Source organism: Gallus gallus, chromosome Z (assembly GCF_016699485.2).
Source record: "Gallus gallus isolate bGalGal1 chromosome Z, bGalGal1.mat.broiler.GRCg7b, whole genome shotgun sequence".
Classification (NCBI taxonomy): domain Eukaryota; kingdom Metazoa; phylum Chordata; class Aves; order Galliformes; family Phasianidae; genus Gallus; species Gallus gallus.
In genome coordinates this window covers 9,990,740-10,004,061 of record NC_052572.1, presented here as the reverse complement: position 1 = coordinate 10,004,061, position 13,322 = coordinate 9,990,740, and the positions used below count along the sequence as shown (strand labels likewise).

The 13,322-nt window shown below is 49.7% G+C and overlaps 1 protein-coding gene, 1 long non-coding RNA gene and 1 other non-coding gene across 3 annotated transcripts; 2 read left to right on the top strand and 1 right to left on the bottom strand.

The window, feature by feature from the left end:
- Window positions 1-2,580: 2,580 nt before the first annotated feature.
- On the bottom strand, window positions 2,581-5,557 carry PMAIP1 (phorbol-12-myristate-13-acetate-induced protein 1). Its single transcript, NM_001302097.2, has 2 exons — window positions 5,423-5,557; window positions 2,581-5,236 (listed from the first exon to the last, which is right to left on the bottom strand). Exons 1-2 carry the CDS (start codon window positions 5,472-5,474, stop codon window positions 5,124-5,126), a joined length of 165 nt encoding a protein of 54 aa, NP_001289026.1. The 5' UTR covers window positions 5,475-5,557; the 3' UTR covers window positions 2,581-5,123.
- LOC107051927 lies at window positions 5,532-8,412 on the top strand. Its single transcript, XR_001463908.4, has 2 exons — window positions 5,532-5,710; window positions 8,100-8,412. It is a non-coding gene; the product is annotated as an uncharacterized LOC107051927 (long non-coding RNA).
- Window positions 8,413-11,822: 3,410 nt separating this feature from the next.
- LOC112530781 lies at window positions 11,823-11,925 on the top strand. Its single transcript, XR_003072594.1, has one exon. It is a non-coding gene; the product is annotated as a U6 spliceosomal RNA (small nuclear RNA).
- The last annotated feature ends 1,397 nt before the right edge of the window (window positions 11,926-13,322 follow it).

Below are 13,322 nucleotides of genomic sequence, written 5' to 3'. Positions count from 1 at the left end.
TTCACAGAGGGCAGTGCAAAGGGAAGCAAAACCACTCTGATCTGCACAGGGCATCACTGAGCTCTGCTCTGTGCGACAGCGACAGAGCCCGAGGGAACGGCATGGAGCTGTGCCAGGGGAGAGCCAGGGGTTAGGGAAAGGCTCTGCTCCAGAGGGTGGTGGGCATGGAACAGCCTGCCCAGGGCAGTGGGCACGGCCCTGAGCTGCCAGAGCTCACAGAGCATTGGGACACTGCTCCCAGACAGTGGGTTTGGGTGGTGCTGTGTGGGACGACGGGCTGCACTCAGTGATCCTTGGGGGTCTCCTCCAACTCAGGCAGTGGAGCCCAGCGCTGCCCTCCGCTCCCTGTGAGGAGCTGCAGCTGCTGAGGCCTCCCCTCAGCTCCTCTGCTCTGGGCCCAGCACACCCAGGGCCCTCAGCCGCTCCTCACACTCCTTGCCCTCCAGAGCCTCACCACTGTGACAGCACTCCTTTGGGCGCTGTGTGACAGCTTTCTGTCTGTATACTGTGGCACCCAGCCTGCACCCGGTGCTGGAGGTGAGGCAGTGAGGCTGCTCAGCACAGAGGGGACAACTCCTCCCCTCGCCTGGTGGCAGTGCTGGGCCTGAGGCACCCAGCGTACCGTCAGCCAAGAAAGAAAACCCCTTCTGATGCCAGTAAGCACCCTCTCCCAAAACAAGGAGTTTCCCTTCCATCCACACCATGTAAACGTGTGCCTGGAAGCAAGTTTCCCAGCAGAGTATTTTCTGAACTTAGCCAATAACAGAATCAGAACCTTCTCGCCTTTCTGCTGATGGTGCCACGTACGTGGCCTCACCTCTCTGAATCAGTCTGATACTGCTGAGCAAACAGGCTCAGGAGTACCTGCCATTTTCCCCTTTCTGGCGGTGTGCCTTCCTCGCCATGGGGCTGCTCCAGTGCAGTGCTGGGGAAATCCTGGCTGCTGTGAGGGAAAGGGACGCCCTGGTTCCTCCTCCAGAGAGACATGGAGCAAATGTGGCCTTGTGCTCCGTCACAGCTCGGTCATGTCCCCTCAAGGAGCACAGAGGGGAAGGAAGCCTGGCTGTGAATCCCTGCTACACAGTGGAGGTGGCTGTGTGCCCAGGCTGAATCCTGCTGCTCAGAGCCAAAGGGTGAAGAAACAAGGGTGGTAATTCAGGGAAACCCAAATGGCATGAAGCCACGTGATGGCAGCAATACTTGGGGTGCCACCAGCCCCAGGGCCGCTCCCCAGCTTTATCCAGTACTCTAGGGGGTTCATGGACTGCTGAGACTTGTATCGCCAAGAGACAGCGCAGGAGAAGGGCAGGCAGCAGCTTTGGTACATTCCCACCATTGTCCGGACAGTGCTGACGCACTCAGGCAAAGCCCCATGTGTGCAGCAGTGTCAGGCCTATTGCTTGCTGGCCGTTCTGCCACTTGCTTTATGGAAAACCTTCTGGGCTGAAAGCCAGCGTGCTGCATCCCAGTGCTTCCTGGCTCTCCATCCTTGCAGACGCACGTCATGGCCTTGCACTGTCTCGTGCTGACAGGAGGAAAACAAGAAAATAAGTCCCTTCCAGAGTGTGTGCTAAAAATACACAGCAGTGTATGAGCTGTTGCTTTCTGAATGACTTAGAATAAAATCCAGGGGGAGTGTGCTCTCTGTTGTCTGTTGTCTAGCAATTTGTTTATGAAATACCACTGGTGCATCCAGCCCCGCGCCGGCTGCTAGCATGAAGCTGGTTCTCACCCAGCTGAGCACAGTGTAAACGTGACCCGGCGGCTCGTGTAGGGTCAGGCAGGTGGTGCTGGTGGTTGGTTGTGGCACCAGGTGCTTGAGGTGAGTCAGGGCCCTGCAGACAGCAGTGCCGTGCTCAGCCAGGAGGTGGGGGCTTCATGCTGCAGAAGGGCAGGTTGCTGCATGGCACCATGCTGTCTTTAATATTTTGTCATTTACCACATTCAGAACCTTTGGTCAGAGAGTTTTATCCCTCTTTTGTGCTGGGAACATGTGTCCCATAGAATCATAGAATCACTCAGGTTAGAAAAGACCATGTGGCACTGTGGGCAGTATCTTGGGTTCTCCATGTCCTTGGACCTGAGCTTTGAGGAGGAAGCTCTGCCACCCCTTGCTATTCCCTTGTGGTAAGCAGTGTGGAATTTTGCCCCTTCCAGAGCTCCAACATCCGACTTTGGAGAAATTAGAAATCTGGCCTTGGTGAAACACAGCATGTCCTTCTGCCTGCATCCAAAAGCAAAATAAAACCCCCAAAACTCAGCTTCAATGTTTGTCCTTCACTGGTGCCCAAAGATTCTCTGACATAAAGCTGCAAAGCTCTGGTGGTGGTAATAGTGCCCCTGGCATGAGCAGAATTCTAGAAAATACTAGAACAGGTGCCTCAATGTCTCATTTTGAAGTTCAGGGGTACAGTTCTGTGTTGTTATGTGTTGCTCCTCTTAAAAGACGCTGCTCTCCCAGCGTCAGTCTGTTGTTTCTTTGGTGTGTGCCCTCTGAGTGCCACCTATTTTGAAGGAATTTGTGTCATATGATTGCTCATTCACAACCCTCAGAAAAACCAAAGTTATAACAATGACTCATTTTTCTTGCTAGCACTTCACATTTATTATCTCAACAAGAATTCAAGACATACATGCGTGGGGCATACAGGGAAATATCTGGCCACAAGAGAAACAAACCCGTGTTGATACATCATATAATAGCAAATGCTTTGGGGAAGCAACAAAAGGAATTGTGGGGAGGACATTAGCAGGCTCACATACTGGCACTGATCACCTGGATACAGACTTTTTCCTGAGCTCGCTGGATGCTAGCTATTGACAACACTTGAAAAAACGTAAAAACATTTCACAAAAAGCAAATAGTCCTTACAGATCTAGGCAGAAAAACACTTGCACTGGTATTTCATGCAGATGCCCCCACATAATGCATTTATGAGGACACATTTTTATTATTATTTTTGATAACATTTGTGTGTGCTACAGCTTGAATTATTGCCCGGGCTCCGTGAACCCTGTGCCTAATTTCCTACAGAGCTTCAAAGCAGCATGCACAAAGCAGAAGACTTTTATCCAAATACATTTTAGCTCCTGATGTAAATGTTGTGCACTCCTGAGCCAGGCACAGCCCACAGGGTGTCACCAGGCCATGCAGCACTGCTGTTCCCACTGATTACGGGGCGGGCAACCTTGCTGAGTAGCACACTGGTGTTTAACCAAAACTCTTTGCATTCATTTTTTTATACCTGGAAAACTGATGTATGTAGATGTCAGTGAAACATGATGCTTTGCAACACGAAGATGAATTACAGCTATTCCTGCTCCTGCTTAGTGGTCAGTGCCAAGGAGCAGCAGCCTCGCGCAGCTGGTTGTGGCAGAGCAAGCAAGTCTGTGTCAGCTACATCATGGCGGCTTTGCAAAGGCAGAAGCAGGAGAGCGAGCTGAAACACGCAGTATAAATAAAAACAGAAAATCACTATCAGGCAGGAAAACCTCCAGTAATCTGAACTGGAATTCAGGAGGTGCGACTATGCACCCTTACACAACGCAAATAAGGTTGCATACCAAAGCAGAGCTCAGCCAGAGAAGCAAGCGCGTGGCCTCACCTGACTTTCTGTGCTACGTCTTCTGAAGGAGATGGGTATCTGCACATCTCTGAACACTGATTGAAGAAGTAGCGAGAAACGTCACCAGCTATGGCCGTTTTATTGCTAGCGTGCACCCTCAAAAGAACACTGTTCAGGAGAAAGACGCAGCCTAGAGGTGGCACCTGCCTGGGCGGTGAGCTTAGGGCAGCTCCTCTAGAGCCAGCAAGGGGAGCTCCATGTTACAGCATCACGTTGCCCCTCTTTGGGTGCTGCAGCAGCTCTGTCTTTCCGGAAACAAAATGAGGATGCCATGAAACGAAAGAGAAACTAAGTACAAGGGACGGATCTTCCCTTAAAGAACGATTAAAGATTGCAGCTGCTTTCCTGTACTGACTGTAACAATCTGTTTTATGATTTCTTCAAAGAGAGGCAGTCGCCTTCTTTGAAAAAATCTGAAGAACATTCGAGTTTTGACTCAGATGCAACTTCTTGGTCTGTTGATGAGTTATTTTGCTACTTAGAAAAACACATGGCGGTCTTGTATTGTCATCAGGAACTTCTTTTCAGTGTTGGAAGAAACCTTCCGCTCAACGCACATATACCTCAATATCAGTATTTGTGTAATATACATTCCTATGACTTATTGAATGGTATACTAAATTATAGTATCTCCCCTCTGTAATGCAAGAAGTATTGTCTGTACGATCAGAAAACATAATGCTTTCTTCTGCTAACATCAAGTGTTTCCATCATGTTTTCAGCACTTTTTCATACTACTCTTTGAGACTTAAGAAGTAGCACTGACTTAGCAGTTCCGTGCAATACTCCTCTCATACAAGGGGGTCACACATATTTATATTTTATATATATGTAATATATATAGATATATGCAAATATATACATATATATAATATATAGACTAGAACTATGCAACATCACATTAATTCACAGAATTGCAATTTTTTTTTTATCCCCAAAGCCACTTGCTACAACAGATAACCTTTAAATTAAGGCAGTGGTTTTAATGAACGAATGAGATATCCCCAGCACCACCACTTCCCATCCAGCAGAATCCAAGCTGTAGAAGATAAGAGCAGTCATAACCTGAATGCTGGCTTTCACCTCGTGATTCGTGCCCACGTTCCACAGCCCTTAGTTCTTTCTGTGCTTCGGAACCTTCTGTCCACAGTTCCTGGGTGGGATGTGGGATGCAAAGGCAACATGGGAAGCGGAGTTCTCAAAGGGTTCCCCATACCTGAGAAGGACAAGTTCCAACCTGCCCCACTCTCCCCCCACTGTGTAGCGAAGGACTGTGCTCATCGCTTTCCTTTTTTTTCCCACTTGACATCCACAAAGCAATAATGATGTAACATTTCCCAAAGAAATCCCGTAGCGACAGCCATCCTTCAGTGGCTCCAGGTAGCAAAACACAAGTCAAAGAGCTTTCTCCGTCTCCCAGTGTAAGTGAAATCTCTCGTTCCAGATCTGCAAAGCCGAAATCTCCCCTCTGTTTCGGAGCACCGCGGGCGCGGCGGCTCACGTTTTGGGGCAGAACAGTTTCGTGATGAGGTTCAGGACTTTCTGCTGCAGGTCCGCCTTGTCTCCGATCCTGCGCAGCTCCAGCGCGCACTCAGCCACCGCGTCCCGCTCTGCAAAACACGCGCAGGGAGATGGGCATTTAATTCTAACGAGGTCTTTTCCAGGTAGCGGTGTCGGGGAAAGAAAGAAGAAGGTAAAGAAGAAAAAGGAAAAGAAAAAGGACAAAGCGTGTTTTTTTTCCTGTATCAGCCGCCCCCCCAAAAATTGAGACCTGTCTCCTTTTCGCCTCTCCCTACCTGCAGGCGCGGCGGGCGGCGCAGGTTTGCGAATCGTCCTGCCGGGCATCATCGCGGCAACAGCTCGGCACGGTTCGGCACGGTTCGGCTCAGCACTGCTCCGCTCAGCGCGGGTCGGCGGCGGCGAGCGACTGCGGGCAGGCGGGGCGAAGCGCGCCCTAAGAGCGGAGCGCGGAGGGGTTTTCCCTCTTTGTGACGTAAGAACAGCGCGGGAATCCCTCCCCCCCCCGTGGCGGGAGCGTGTCGGAGCGCGCCCGGGCCGGTGGCGGTGCGCCGAAATAAAGTGGGGTGCGGAGCGTGGAGGATTGGGGCGTGTTGGGGGGGAAGGGGCTGGGTATGAGGGATGGAAGGCTGTGTTTCCTGGCAGCGGGAGGAGAAGGGAGGTGTGCTTGCGTTAAAAAAGAGTGGAGGGATGCTGTGGGCAGTGCATGGGCAACGAGGGGTGGAAGGATGTAGTGTGCTTGGCACGGAGGCACGGAGGGGTAGGATGTGCCTGGGCAAGCAGCAGCCCAGGATTGAGTGTGCCTATGGTGGGCAAAGCGACGCGGAGGGACCTTTGTTTGCTGTAAGCCAGCAGGTACTCCTGGCACAATGCTGTATTGTTTTCTGAGGTGACCTTATCCTCAGACCAGGTGGAGCAAAGGGAGCTGACCCACGCCTGCAGCTCAGGGCTCTCTCCTGCTGCTGGACCCACACACAGTGCCCGGGCGGCCATGGCAGACTCGGGTGCTCACCTGCAATTCCAAGTTGTGCTACACGGAAGAAAAGCTGAAATTACCGTGTGTCCCTCATGACTCTATGATTGTAGCATACTTTTGGGAAGCCGCCAGAGGTCTATAAGTGAATCATCTGTCCGCAGGAAAGTTTGATGTGATGGCTGTTTGTATTTACACGAAAACAGGCTGACAGAAAGAGAGCAAGAAGGGCCAGATGTAACAAACTGTTGATTTGTGGCTGAGTGCAGTGCATACCCACCTTTCCCATTGCAACACAACTGCAAGCAGGAAAAGACACTGCAACAGGGCGGTCAGGAAGAGCTTTCCTGTGAGATCAGGGCCTCTGGAACAAGTGTCTACAAAGCTGATGGCTTTGCTGTCTATGGGAAGAGGAAACTTGACCAGCTCAGCTCAGAGCCTTTTCCCTATGTGTCTCAGGGTGTTCTCATGCAATCCATGGCCAGATGTGGATTTTGCACAGCTGAGGCTGCAGCACCATGAGGTGTGCTGGGCAGACACTGTGTCAGGGCCCTCTGACGCTTTCCTCTGTCTGAGAGTGCATTGTCCTCACCTGTCACCTTTGGATACAAAACCTGTGTGGTGTATAGGCTTATTGGCTAGATGTGATGTTTTTAGGGTCATTTTGCATCCATGCCAACACGTGTGTTTGTAATTCAGGCCCATGCAAGGAAAGCTGCCCTTTGGCCTTTGATTCCTGTTATGGGAGAAACTCTCTCTCTCCAAGCAGGTCTGTTGGGTTTAGGTGGCAGGGAGGCAGCAAACAGCCCTGGGGTGCGTCGCCCATGTGGCGGGTGTCCCTTGGGCAGCAGCATGCACTGCTCTTAACCCCGTGAGCAGCTGTGCTCAGCAGCCTGAGCAGCACAGGGAACAGGGACATGCCAGCCCTCTGTGTTTTCCTTCCCACAGGAGAAAAAAAGTGAGGAGAAGGAACGGAGGGCCAAAGCAAGGGAAAGGAGAATTACTGCAAGCATTTATTTAGCTCATGTAGGCAGAGCCAGAAACAATTTGGTCTTGCTCTCCTTGCGGATTTGGAGAGAGATCTACTACTCAGACATGAAAACCAGTGCCCCCTCAATCTTGATAGATCATAGAATCATAGAATCACTGAATGACTTGAACAGAATGGGACCTCAAAACCCCCCGAGCCCCAACCCCTGTTATGGGCTGGTTGCCCCCACCAGCTCAGGCTGCCCAGGGCCCCATCCAACCCGGACTTGAGCACCTCAGGGATGGGACACCACAGCTGCTCTTGAAAGTCTGTGCCAGGACCTCACTGCCCTCTGAGTCAAGAACTTCTCCCTTGCCAAAAAAGGGAACAGCCTTTAAAGGTAGCTCATCCTACTGCCCCTGCAGCAGCACCAAGAGACAGACTCTCTTCTTTTGGGTGTATGCGGGAAAGGAGATGCTTCTCCCTGCCAGGGTGAAGCGGTGCAGAGATCAGTGGACTAGCTGATTGGCAAGGTTCATTTATTTCTTTTTGTTAGTTAAGAACAGTGGTAGGGCACTAAGAAGAGTGGGAAACTTCAGTGTGCAAATTGGGTTAACGGGCCAGAGCTCCTGCAGTGCTCACCTCTGCATGCCCTGCTGCTGCAGCCCTCCTTCGTGCAGGGCAGGGAGCCCACTGCCACAGGAGGAGCTTGCTGGGTGCTGGTGGGCAAGGAGGCTGTGGCCATGGGGCCACTCTTTGCCTTGCACAATATGGCAGAGTGAAAAATAGCCTCCTGCGGTTACAGGCTGCCAATGAGCTCTGACATGGTTGGTTTCAGTTCCTCTAAACAAAGCAGCATGGCTGTGGGAAGAGCAGCGCCCCAGGAGGCTGCTCCTTAGAGTGGGGTTGAAAGCTGCGGGGCCATGGGACCCCCATGGGCACAGCCTGGGGGAAATGGGTGGGAGCAGCAGTGAGCAGCCCTGGACCTCAGAGCCATTTTTCTGTTTATCAGCACCTGAAGATTGAAGGATTGTGCAGCTGGGAAGGGAGAATCCCGAGATGCTGTGCATGGAGCCATGCCAGTGTCAGACATTGTGGTCAGAGCAGCACTGGGGATCAAGAGCAGCGCGTGACCAACCTGCAGCATGACTAATGCCAGTGGGCAGATGTGATGAAAGGAAAACGAATGCTGAAGAAACGAAAACAAGAGCAGGAGTGAAAGGAAAGCGAACAGTTTTTTTTTTTCTCTGAACTCTAATGCTTGTGCTGAATCAGCTTCAAGCAGCGCCTCTGTATAAAATTAAATAAATCATCACTACCGCTTCGTTATGAGAATCCTTCGCCATTGAGTCCTGCAGCCCGGTGCTGGCGGCTCTGTGCTCACCGAGGGGCTGTGTGCTGCTCTCTCCCTTCCTCTTTCTGCAGACCATGGCTCGGCGTCTCCCGCAGTGAGTGCTGGAGCAGGAAGCGGAGCTGTGCTGCTGGGGGTGTGAGCCAAAGGTCATCCGGAGCACAGTGGGTGCGGCCATGCCGGTGCATGGCGGTGGCTGAGTGCTGAGCTCAGCAGGCTGTCAAGTTTTTCCTTGCTGAAATGGCTCTTCCTGTTGGTTCCTGGTAGCTGTCCTGCTGCGCTGGCTCTTGCTGTTAGAAGTAAAATCATGTAATTATGTAGGTTGTGAAAGTCCTTCATGATCAGCAAGTCTAACCATCAGCCTGACCAGTTGAGTCCCATCACTAGGCCACATCTCTTAATGCCATGTCCGTGTGTTTCCAAGAATGGGGACACCACCGCTGCCCTGGGCATTGCCTTCATCCTCTCATTTCACTCACTGCAGAGCCAGGGGCTCCCCTGCATTTCCACAGCCATAAAGTAAGATGTCAGTGCAGATTCACAGTTACGTGAAATAATTCCTCTTTGAGTTGCTGGAATGATCTAGCATCAGATAAGAAATAAAGGAGAACTCCACTTGCACCCAATTTATCTGCTGATTAAACATTACCTATTTGCCCTATCACAAGCCATAGACCCTCCCTCCTTTGCTGTTTTCCTTGCCTGCTTTCCTTGGAAGCTCAGCCATGTAATGTTCTAACGCAAGGTGAACTACACGCCTTGTTCACATACAGAGGTGCTCTCCCACTGACAGGTGGGTGAACACCCACTTTTTCCATGACCACCTGTATGCCAAGCAAGCTGCATACATTTCTGGGGGGTTGAAAAATGCTTCTGAAGGATGAACGGAATGTTTCTGGCCTGGTGCTCACCACAGGCAGAGGCAATTGTCGTACTGACAGCAATAATGTTTGGTTGAGGATGTGGTTGGGTACCAGAGCCATTCCTCAACATGGCTGTTTATATTGAGTGTGTGCTCTTTGATAAAGCAGTAACTGTGAGAAAAGTGGGCCAATATGAATCAAATGAAGTTCACTGAGGCCAAGTGCAAGGTGCTGCCCCTTGATCAAGGTAATCCAAGATTTGTGGACAGAATGGGAGGAAGAACCCCTTGAGAGCAGCCTTGCAGAGGAGGACTTTGATGTCCTGATAAATGAAAGACTTAACATGAGGCAGCAGTATAAGCTTCCAGGTCAGAAGGCCAACAGTATCCTGGGATGCCTCAACAGAAGAGTGGCAGCAGGGGACTGTTGCCCTCTGCTCTTCCCTCATGAGGCCCCATCTGCAGTACCACATCCATGTCTAGGGCCAACACAAGAAAGGTGTGGAGCTATTGGAGTGGGTCCAGAGGAGGGCCACAAAGATGCTCAGAGGATGGGACAGCTCTTCTATGAGGAAAAGCTATGGGAGCTGATCTTGGACATCCAAGAGAAGGCTTACAGGAGACCTCATTCTGGCCTTCCATTATTAAACGGGAGACTATAAGCAGGAGGGGGACTGACTTTTTACAGAGACAGATAGTGATAGGACAAGGGAGAACTGTTTTAGACTTAAAGATGGGAGATTCATAATAGAATAGAATAGAATAGCCGGTAGTGGCTGGGGCTGGGTGGGCTTTGAGGTCCCTGTCAGGCTATGCCACTCAGTGATTCTTCCATGATTACTTAGTTGACTGAATTTCCTTGAATTTTCTTAAATTGTTACATTTTCAGTTCTAAATTTGCCACGTGCAGTGGGAAAGGATCTGGGACTGTTGGTCGATGCTTGGCTGAACATGAGCCAGCAGTGTGCCTATGTGACCGAGAAGGCCAACTGCATCCTGGTTTGTATCAGAAATAGTGTTGCCAGCAGGAGCAGGGAGGTCCCTCTGTACTCAGCTATGGTAGGGCTGCACCTTGAGTACTGTGTTCAGTTTTGGGACCTCCACTGCAAGAAAGACATTGAGGCCCTGGAGTGTGTCCAGAGAAGGGCAACAAAGCCGTGAGAGGTCTGGAGCACAGGGCTTATGGGGAGTGGATGAGGGAATTGGGACTATTCAGTCTGCAGATGAGGCTCATGGGAGACCTTTTTGCTCTCTTCAACTCCCTGAAAGGAGGTTTTGGTGAGGTGGGGGTTGGCCTCTTCTCCCACATAACAGCGATAGGGCAAGAGGCAATGTCTTCAAGTTGTGCCAGGAGAGGTTTGGGTTAGATATTAAGAAAAATCTGCCTCCAAAAGAGTAGCTGGGCACTGGAACAGAACATCCAAGTGAAACCACCAGCCCTGGAGTTGTTTAGCAAACATGGAGAATTGGTACTGAGGGACATAATTTAGTGGGCAGTGTTGGTAGTAGGTGAAAAGCTGGACTAGAAGATCTTAGATGTCTTTTCTGACCTCAGTGATTCTATCAACCCATGTGAGACCATTCCCAGTTCACACTATCGGTGGTCATAAAAATGCTTTGTAAAGAGCTAAAAAGGACCCACCATAAAAGAACACAAAATTCAGTAATTTGTTTGTTAAGTAGGCTTCAGCACTTGTGGTGATAACAGTTTCCTCATATCCTCATAAAGGCCAGTCCTGGTAACTGCTATCCCGAACAAGCAGATATTAGTAAAGTAAATGTTGGCATTGATCACCATTTATCAGGCTGGTGGAGTGTTTGCATGGGTGACTTTGTAAACACTACTAAGGCTGTTGATGCAGCTGCACCTTCACTGCTTGCTTTTTTGCTCTTTCTGAGGATCATGCCTATGGCTGTTGATGGTTATTTGAACATGTCCTATTCAATTTCAATTCAGTGCTTATCAACAATTTTTCATTTTAATGCTCAGTCTAACTCCTTCTCCACATTCCCCACAGTGTCCTCTGCACTTTGCCATGATGTATACAGTCAGTACAGCAGATGCAAGAATGAAATAAACAAGGGAAATCCCACAGATGAGATGTTTGGTTCTTTCCTGACATGCTGGTGCCTTAAAGAAGTCTAGGAGGAGAATTGGGGAATTCAAGGCACCTTTGCTGAATACCAGTGTGGTGACGTGGGATTCCATATGTAGCAGCAAGCCATCCTCAGTGCTGTAGCACCTCCCCTGCACCTCACCAGTGCTTTTCAGGTGGGGCAGGAGTGACTTGCTTGGTTAGAAGATGGTCACCCCACTCTGAGCAATGCTTTCTCTGTGCTGGGCTTTGTTTCAGTGATCTCCAATTGAATCACTTATTCCCCTAAATCCCACAAATCAGTTTTGAAGTGGGAAAATCTTTATCTGGGGAACATGTTAAATTTATTTATCTGGAGAAAAAAGGAAGAAGAATTAATGGCAGAAAGCAGAGACCGAGCCAATGAGGAATGTAATATCTTTCTGTTTGCTTCAGCAGCACATATACTAAAATTGGAACAATACAGCGAAGTTTGTCATGGCCCCTGTGCAAGGTTGGTGTGCAGATTAATGAAGTGTTCCATATTTTTTGAGCTTGTGGGTGAAAATCAGAAACCAGTCCAATAAAGGACATCTGGTGGTTGGGGTTTGCTACAGCCACCTGATCAATTGGAGGCTTTCTTGCTTCAGCTGCAGCATGTGTTGTGCTTGCAAGCTCTCACCCTTCTGGAAGATATCAACCATCAGGATATCTGCTGGGGATACAACGTGGCAGGCTGTCAGCAATCCAGGAGACCCCTGGAATGTGTTGAGCGTAACTTCCTGGTGCAGGTATCAGACAAACTGACCAGAGAAGAAACATTTCTGGACCTGGTGCTTAATAACACAGAGGGGCTCATTAAAAAGGTTAAGACTGGAGGCACCTTGGGCTGCAGTGATCATGCCACGGTTGAGTTTGTGGTCTTGAGGAACATGGGCCTGGCAATAAGTGGAATCAGAGCCCCAAACTTCAGGAAAGGGAGTTTTAAGGTCTTTATGGGATTGTTGGGTGAGAGCTCCTGGAAAGCTGTCCTTGAAGACAAAGGAGTAGAGCAAAGCACTCAGATCTTTACGGATGCCTTTCTGAGAGTTCAAGAGAAATCTTTCCCCCAGTATAAGAAAATTGGCAGAGGAGGCAGGAAACCAGCATGACTGAGCAAGGACCCGCTGGTCAAACTGAGGGATAAGAAGTACGTTTACAGGCAGTGGAAACAAGGATGTGTCACCTGGAAAGAATAGAGGGATGCTGTCCATGGTTACAGAGATGGGATCAGGAAAGTCAAAGTGCAAATAAAACTATGTTTGGTGAGGGATGTGAAAAACAAGAAGAAAGGATTCTACAGGTATACTGGTCAGAATAAACAGGCCAAAGAGAGCTCACCCCCTCTGATGACTGAGAAAAGAGAATGGGCTACAACAGATATGGAGAGGACTGAGGTACTCAATGAATTCTTTACCTCAGTCTTCACTGCTACTTGGGCTTCTCTTGTCTCACATCCCTGAACCTTGCATCCCTGAATCTCACATCCCTGAACCTCTATGTGGGAAGTGGGAGAGCAAAATCCCCACCAGTGTGAGAAAGGAGCAAGTCCAAGACCACCTTGTTAAGACTAAATGTGGACAAGTCCATGAGGCTGGATGACATGCATCCCAGAGTTCTGAACTAAATGACTGGTATGGCTGCCAAACCACTCTCCATCACATTTGAAAAGTTGAGGCTGTCAGGCAGTCCCTGGTGATTGGGAAATGGGAAACATCACTCCCATTTTTAAATGAGAGAGAAAGTATGACTCAGGGAACAACAGGACAGAGAGCTTTGCGTCTCTGCCTGGGAAGATGATGGAGCAGATCCTCCTGGAAGAGATGTTAAGGCACATAAAGGATGAACTAGTGATCTGAGGCAGCCAACATAGCTTCATCAAGGGCAGAAAGTGCCTGACTCATCTGG

Bases quoted from the DNA above. Each gene is read 5' to 3' on its own strand.
- PMAIP1 (NM_001302097.2), bottom strand. From the start codon at position 5,474: ATGATGCCCGGCAGGACGATTCGCAAACCTGCGCCGCCCGCCGCGCCT. The intron at 5,237-5,422 runs GTAGGGAGAGGC...CGTGTTTTGCAG, and splicing joins GCCGCCCGCCGCGCCTGCAG to AGCGGGACGCGGTGGCTGAG.